At 36.3% G+C, this 8,342-nt stretch overlaps 1 protein-coding gene across 11 annotated transcripts in view; it reads left to right on the forward strand.

Annotated features, from left to right (window-relative positions):
- Positions 1–8,342, forward strand: part of LOC119635146 (mushroom body large-type Kenyon cell-specific protein 1) — a 125,515-nt gene extending 117,173 nt beyond the window's left edge. For all 11 annotated transcript variants that reach the window (XM_038029745.1, XM_038029746.1, XM_038029747.1 and 8 more), the window contains one exon: positions 5,241–8,342. In XM_038029745.1, the coding sequence (XP_037885673.1) occupies positions 5,241–8,079 (2,839 nt within the window). In that variant the 3' untranslated portion in view covers positions 8,080–8,342. The remainder of the gene's footprint in view (positions 1–5,240) is intronic.

Below are 8,342 nucleotides of genomic sequence, written 5' to 3' on the forward strand. Positions count from 1 at the left end.
CACACACACACACACACACACACACACACACACACACACACACACTAACAGATTCACTCATTAGTGGATGCACATTTAACCGTCAACTCTACCTCCTACCAGCCGTAAGCTTCTCTCTATACAATCTGTAGGCAACCGAAAATTGTAAAATTTTTTGTTTCATTTTAAAGTGCATTCGTTTTGTTGTTGTTATTATTGTTGCTTTGTAAATAAAATAAAAAAGAAATGAAAGCAAAAAAGGAAAAAGAAAAAAAATTGAGAATTATTGCAGTTGAGTTCTTTTTTTCGACTGCAACACAAACCAACAAATTTTATGTATTTAATCGACAAAGGAGCCTCCACCCTCAGTCTAAAGTTGAATTAAACAAAAAAAAAAAAAAAAAAAAACCTTTTTATGTGGATGCATTTTTTGTGCATGTACCGTAAAGGACTCCTGAAATTCTCAATATTATCAATACTGTGAAAATATTTGTTCGTTTACCTTTTAATAGCCATCTTCCAATTAACACAACCGTGCTAAAAACCCCTAGAGAAGGCTTACCTATACATGCACTCGAGAAACTTTATAAAAAAAAAAAGAGAAAAAATGAAACAATCCACACATTCTTGCTAAACACGAGAATCTTTGTCTGTTTAGTCGTTTTTCGTCAAAGTATTCGGTCGAGCTGTGTCTCTGCCATATTGTGCGAGCCTGTCCTCACCACACAAACTAAAAAAAATAATGCAAGCAAGGATTGAAATTTCGACGTTATACTTGTAGCTTTCGGACGACGGCCCTATTGCGCGAATAACACTTTCGTTTTTATTGCTTTAAAATTTTGTGAGACAAAGGCATTTTTCCCTGGCACACTTTAGTTGTCCTATGAAAAAAAAAAACGTTTTCAAGCAATAAAGCTCCTCTCAGTTCTGAAGTCTTTTCTAGATTAAGAATTCTTAAATTTTCGATTATGTAATGTTTTAGAGAGACCGAGAAAGAGAGATATAGCGATTTAGGATTAAGGAGACCTGAACTCGTTATCAAATTTTCCGGAAATTTCTCTACATCCACAAAACTAGTACTTATGGCGCCAGAACGGTATGAATTTTATGTCCGGTATTTAGAAAAGTTTTGACTGCGTATTCTTGAATATCAAATAATTGTCTCACGCTTGCAATACGAACATTGGCTAAGATTTCAAGACAAAATATTATACTTGATCGTTACGGTATAAAAATGCAATGTTCTCTTCTAACACGAAAAACCAACAACAAATTTAACTGGCACACACGCTGAAATTAAAGCATGGGTTGCAACCCAAAAAAAAAAAAAAAAAAAAGAGAAAAACGAAAAGCAAAAACCAAAAAAGGAAAAAAGCGTACAGCAATTCCAATAAGCGCTAAAATTAACAACAACAACGACAACTACAAAAAAATGAAACAAAAAAAAGAAAAAAAAAAAAAGGAAAAATAAATAAACGAACGCACATGTATGCCGAATATAAAAAAAACAGAGAAATAAAAAATCAACCCTTTTCTCATATTAGTGCAATGAAATTTCAGTAAAATTACAAAAATCCTTACGAATGAATAAAATAAATATACGTATGTTATGTATGCATATATATGTATGTATGCATGCATGCACGTATTTTAAGTACACGCAGACAAATATAAAAAAAAAAATATTTACCGAAAAAAAGCGCGCATACAAATGCAGCAAATAAATAGAACTCATATATGCGTGCTTCTCTCTGTGTGTAACGATAACAGCACAGTTCCAACTGCATTCGGAACAACGAAAACAACAACGATAACAACGTCAACAACAACACCAACAACACCAACAATTGCAATTGCAACTACAACAAAAAAAAAAAAATAAAATAAAAGAAATTTAACGAGAACTGCAGCAAATTACAAACTGCATATAACGTTTCAATGTTCTACACGGTGTGGTTCAGCAACGTGCACATAAATCTATATATTATGTACATACAATAATAAAAATGAAAAAAAGAAAAGTAGACGACACACGCAAACGACATTGAATTTTTTTTCAATTTTTTTTTTTTTTTTTTTTATTTTTGGTAAATTTTTTTATTTAACTTTGTATTTTATAATATTTTTTTTTTTTTTTTGTAAGTAAAATACCATTTTTCACTGGCAAACACGCAAAAGTAAAAATCTCACGGGAATGGGCCATTGAATAAGGTGGGCGGGTATATATATATATATATGTATATACAAAGGAAACCGTAGCCAAATTACAACCGAAAATCATTTTTAATGACGAAAATGTGAAAAAAAAAAATGAATAAATAAATAAATAAAAAAAAAAGGAACAAAACAAGAGCAAATTACAAAGAGTGTGTTTTGTTTTAATGCAGAAGAGAATTATCAACTTTTTTTCACAACTTTGTTGAATGCATTTATGCACACTCACAATCACGCTTACAAGAACGCCACACCATACCACGTAAACAACTGCCACTTGAATGTAGGCAACGTCTGTGACATAATGTTAAGGACTTGCAATGCTGTAAGAATTCGTTACAACAGCGACAACAGCAAACGGTAGCTAGCTTCCTCACCTGTCTACGCTGTCCATCATCGAATGGATGAATGAACGAATGCATTCCCAACCGTCCTTCATACCGTCTGTCATAATTTTTTTCTCTTTTTTCCTTTTTTTTTTTTTTGGCTCATTCTTGCTTTATACAACAACATCTTTTGAATATTTTCTCCTCGTTTCCATCCACCTTGCTGTAATGTGTGCTATTTTTGTAAGTCGTTTACTTTTTCTTTTTTTTTTTTTTGATACGCTTTCTTGCAGTTGCATGAATTTCACATTTTCAGACATTTTCCAGACAAAGCATAAGAAATATTCACAGTCCCTTTCCTTCGATTTATACAACACAGCTTAGATATCATTAAACACCGATTTCGTGATTTACGTCATTTTCATATAGAATACGAATGGAAAATTTTCCCGAAAACTAAGATATCTCATATAAATCTTTTATCAATTTTAGGTTAATTGAAATTTTCGCGAAAACAGCTTATAATAAAAAAAATTGTTTTTTTTATTTTGATCAATATCCGTTTTTACTTAAGCTAAGAGCACATCGCTGCAGCCATTCGAAATCTTTTTCGGCAAACCGCTAAAAATGCTCGCTGAGAGTTGCTGCAGCTTGTTTATTCAAGCACATCTATCTATCAGCAAATTTTGGAGTTTATGAACGCGTTAACATTAGACAAACAGCGAGCTTAGTTCTTTTAAAGGCATATTACTCCAGCTGTTTGCAGCATAACTCTTTCAATTGCTGATATTTTGTCTTGATTGTTCAATTGATTTTTTTAATTCATTATTAATCGGAATTCGTGATGTTATTATTTACTTTCAGTTGTTCAAAGTATCCACAAATGCAAAAGATCTTTAACTATTTAATTGTTCGAAAACATTTATAAATAGTTGGCAACACTTCCCTTAATGCATTCATATTCAAATAACGAGTTTTCAAAATCAAATGTTATATGGGAAGTGATCGAAAAAGTTATCCGATCCGAATCATTTTCAAAAGCGTTCGTCGTTGAACCAAAACATATTAGTGTATAAAATTTCATGAAAATAATTCAAAAACTGCTTACGAGAAAGAAAGACAGACGGACGGACGGAAAAGCTTAGATCGATTCAAGAAATGTTTCTGAGTTGAACTGTATTATGAAAGGATTTTCTATCTAAAGCACTTCTGGATGTTGCATACATCCAGACAAACATAATATACCCTAGAATACGGTAAAAAAATTCTCAACCTAAATTATGTTAAAAGTCCGAATTATATGTAAGGCAAACCAAAGCCAAATTAGGTCACATTTTCGTCTAAAAATATGAGCTAATCTTGGATATAACAAACTTGATCGCGTTTCTTCAAAAGAAAAAAAGTGGAGACAATCAGTTTTTGTTGAAATATCGCGGGCTCTAAATTGACACTGGTGAACTTGAATCGAAAGGTGCACAAAAAAAAAGAAAATACGATAAAAATTATTACTAAAATCTCAAAAAAAAGCAAAAAGATATAATGGGCGCCCAGTTCCATCCAAACACCAATACATGTGTACATACATGGAAAGCCATATAGAGATGAGATAATGTAATAATATTGACCTGTAAAGCATGGCGCGGATGTACTGTCAACAATTTTGTTTTTTTTTTTTTTTTTTTTCTTTTGTAAATCTTTATATACATTTTTTACTTTTACGTTCTCTTCGTTTACATAGAGCTAACAGAAGATATTTTGCGTCCGTGAATTTTTACTTTTTGTCTCCTCTTTCACTAAGCTTTTGTTCGGATTCCACTTTTCTTTCGCTTCGCTTTTTTTCTTCTCGTTATTTCTCATTTTCTGTGAAGCTGTCTGCTGACTCCTTCTGTTTAAATATTAAGTGAAGATGATTTTCAAAATTCATCTAATGAACTTCAAAAACATGTTAGATGTCTTCTTAGTTTGAAACAACGCTTGTCAGTTCTTTGTCTCCTCCACCACTCATCCGTCATCCCTCATTAGAAATCATTCACATTTACACATCATACACATTTAATATGCCAAAAAAAAAAAAAAAGACGAAAAAAATGAAGAAAAGAAAAAACAAAAAATTGTTGTTGTTTTCTTTTGTTAGGCCGGAAGTTGATTCAGCATAAGAAGAGATGGAGTATATAAGACATCAGTCCAGCATAATTCAGTAGCAGAATTTTCAGTTCAGTTTATTTTTATTTTTTTTTTCTCTATATAGAATGATTTGCAACTACCACATCGGGGACTTATTTGGTCTTTTCATTTCCTTTTACCAAAATACAAACTTTCTGCATTTGTTTTTTTTTTTTTTTTTTTTTTTTTTATATTCTTTCATGTATTCTTCATTTGATGTCTTTGGGGAAATGAGAAAAAATGCATTACTATGTAGGAGAAAGCATTTTTTGTCATCGTTTTTGTTGTAGCGACAGCTATTTAACAACGTTTCACCCTAAAGTACAAAAGATGAAACTGACAATTACAAAGAAAATATCTGTCAAAACCAATCATTGCCAATGTCAAGAATGTATTTGATGTCCTTAGAATTCATATTTAGGTAGAGATACCGAAAAGTTGAAATTACTTTAATATTTTATTGTTATATGCTATAGTTAATAATTTAAAAAAGTTGATCTACACATTTGTAAAATTGTAAATTAATCTGTAAACTGTCAATTCTCGTTTATGTTACAGAATTAGATCGGCGCGCTCTACACCCGTTCCTTCAACACGTCGCATCTATAGCGAGGACGATTTGAATAATGCGTTGCATGAAATTCTTAGTGGTAGACTGGGGACACGTAAAGCGGCCGTGCAATATAATGTACCGCGTTCAACGTTACGCAACAAAATCTATAAGCTAACAATGGAGGCAAGACGTAATAATGAGCAAACACCCCCGGAATTATTACAATTACAGCAGGAACTAGAAAAAGATTTGTCGGGCGATGAAGACGAGATTAGTAACTCATCTACGCCACAAACTGAAGAGCTTGCCACCCGTATTGCCACACCAGTTATGTTAAGGAAGCTTCAATGTTCCAGTAACGTAGATAACGATTTAGGAGGCAATTCAGACGAACCGCGTCGTACGCATATTTCACCGAAACCAGCACATCTAGATTCCTCAAAACCGCAAACAAGTGATATTCTGCCCGAACCATCACCGCAACCGCCACAGATACCAGCGATTGATACAAATACCAGCGCCCTACTATTACAAACGCTGCTCCTATCCGATAAAAATTTACGCGATCTCTTCAGTGCATTGCTATTAAATTCAACCATTAATCTAAAGGATATTCTACTGGGGGCCACAACAGCTGCTGCTAATAATTCAGCAGCGTCAAGTGAAAACAATAATTTGAGCAGCAGCAGCAGTAGCCACGCTGCAAATACACCCGACTATCGACCACTTTTGCAATTGCTACTGCAACAACAGCAACAGCAACAAGTACAGCAACAGCAGCAACAAGCCAATACATTACAAACGCAATACGGTGTTAATCGTTGCGTACCAAAGTCTGAAACACCCGAAACCAGTTCGTCTCTGGATCCTAATGAAATCTGTGATGATCCATCGGCGATACTAAAAATTCCGTCCTACACTCCAGTGGCAGGTACCTCATCGACTTTGGGAGCAAGTAGCTCTCGTGGTTCAGTTTCGCCGGCTTTGCTTTGCAATAACAGCAATAGCAATTCAAATACTAATCGCAACGGCGACAGCCCTGGACCGTTGTTACTGGCTGCTGCTGTCAATGCTGCCAAAAATCAATTGAGCAGCAACAGCCTTTCCGTTACACCGCCTCTACTACACTCAGGAGTGGAATCTCAGTCGCCGCAATCGCTTAGAATGTGCGATGTCATAGCGAATAGCATACATCGCACAATGAATGAACAAGCGAACAAAGATGTTCATGCTGCCGCTGTGTCTATGTTGGGACTAGGGCCAGATAGCGAACGTCAAAGTGTCTCCGATTATAAAAAGCCGACGATATCGGTAGTGAAAAATATAGGTGGCACGGATACATCACGTTTCGGATCAGCTCCTAATCTATTGGCCGCTGCAGCAGCAGCAGGTCACAATTCCCATCACCATCATCAACCGCCGCCACATCTGCAGCATGGTCATCATACAGCTGCTCATCATCTTAGCCGGCAAGAAGCCGCTGCACTAGCAGCGGGCAAAGGTACTCGGCCGAAACGTGGAAAATATCGCAATTACGATCGCGATAGTCTGGTAGAAGCGGTAAAGGCGGTGCAACGAGGTGAGATGTCCGTTCATAGGGCGGGAAGTTATTACGGTGTACCACATTCTACGCTTGAATATAAAGTGAAAGAGCGTCATTTAATGCGACCTCGAAAACGAGAACCTAAGCCGCAGCCTGGCTTAGATGGCACCAGCAGTAGCAGTAGCACGAAAACTAATACTAACATTCCAACAGGATTAAATAGTCTCGATAAATTGAAAGCAGGAAATAGCGGCAATGCCAATGTAAAGCTGAGTGGAGCTATGAAAAGCAATGGTACGCCTGGTACATCTGTTTTTTCTAGTAATACTGGTAACGGTATGAAATTGCCTATATTTGATCCCGCACTTGCCCATCTATCATATGCCCCGCATCTGTTTTGGCAACATCCTCAAGCAGCGGCATTTAGCCAGTTACAAATGGACTTTAACCGCAATTCAACAGTAGCACCTAGCAGCAGTTCACCCACAGACAGCAGTAGTAATATACTCAAGACCCATATGCATCGTTATCAGGATACAGCTAACGCTGTCGGAAATGTTCCTGTTGGTGGTGCGGGTGTGGGCAACACCACCACAAACTCCTCAAATGCACCCAGTCCTATTGCTAGCCCATTATCAGGGCAAGACATTAACAGAGCACGCGAACTATATGAAAGCAGTGCGGCCAATGGAGCATCTTTCCTGGATGGTATAATACGCAAAACACTTGATCGGAAAAGTGGCGATATTACAACACCGCCAGGAAGCGCAAGTGGAGTTTTACTAGATCAGTTACTAATGAAAAAGACGCCCATGCCCTTTACAAATAATCGTGGCAATGAGTACAATAACATCTCGCCCTCTGGCTCAGGTCCTATTAAACGATCAGGTAGTTCACTGTCGTTAACGGCGACAAATATTAAGCGAGAACGTACCTCACCTCACAGCGGCAGTGAAGACGATGATACCTCTCAAAGCGGTAACGATGAAAGCTATGAGACTAATAACAACAACAATAATAAAAGTATAAAAGCAGCGCTAGAAAATCAACGCAGTCGCTTAGGCTCACGAGATTCAGCTTCTGAAACCGATACTAGCAGTTTGAAAAGTGAAATACAGCACAACAATAGTGGCCATCATCTGCTTAATAGTAGCAGTAATAGTAAATTGCCTGATTTGAACGGAGGCAGTACGATAGCCGTTAAAACCGAAATACCTGCACTCGAAACCGGCACTTCGATACTACAAGAGAAACTCTCGCAAATCAAAGCCGAACAAGCCGAAGCCGATGAGAATTTATAGAAACAAATGCAATACGGCAATATGACATATGCCGGCCATTCGACCTGGTACGAACATCAATGGTACGGGCTAAGCAGTAGTGAAACTTTAGCAAATAACTATTACGGCTACTGAAGGCTGAAGAAGAGTGCTGAAATATCTTTAAAGCTAAAGGCACACATAACCTAATAGAGAGAATTAGTGAAAATAAGATAAATGAGATGAGAAATTGTGTAGGTTTTTAAGAAAAACCGAAAACGGAATTAGTCAAAAAAAAAAAAAAA

This window comes from Glossina fuscipes, unplaced genomic scaffold, assembly GCF_014805625.2.
Source record: "Glossina fuscipes isolate IAEA_lab_2018 unplaced genomic scaffold, Yale_Gfus_2 3, whole genome shotgun sequence".
Taxonomy (NCBI): domain Eukaryota; kingdom Metazoa; phylum Arthropoda; class Insecta; order Diptera; family Glossinidae; genus Glossina; species Glossina fuscipes.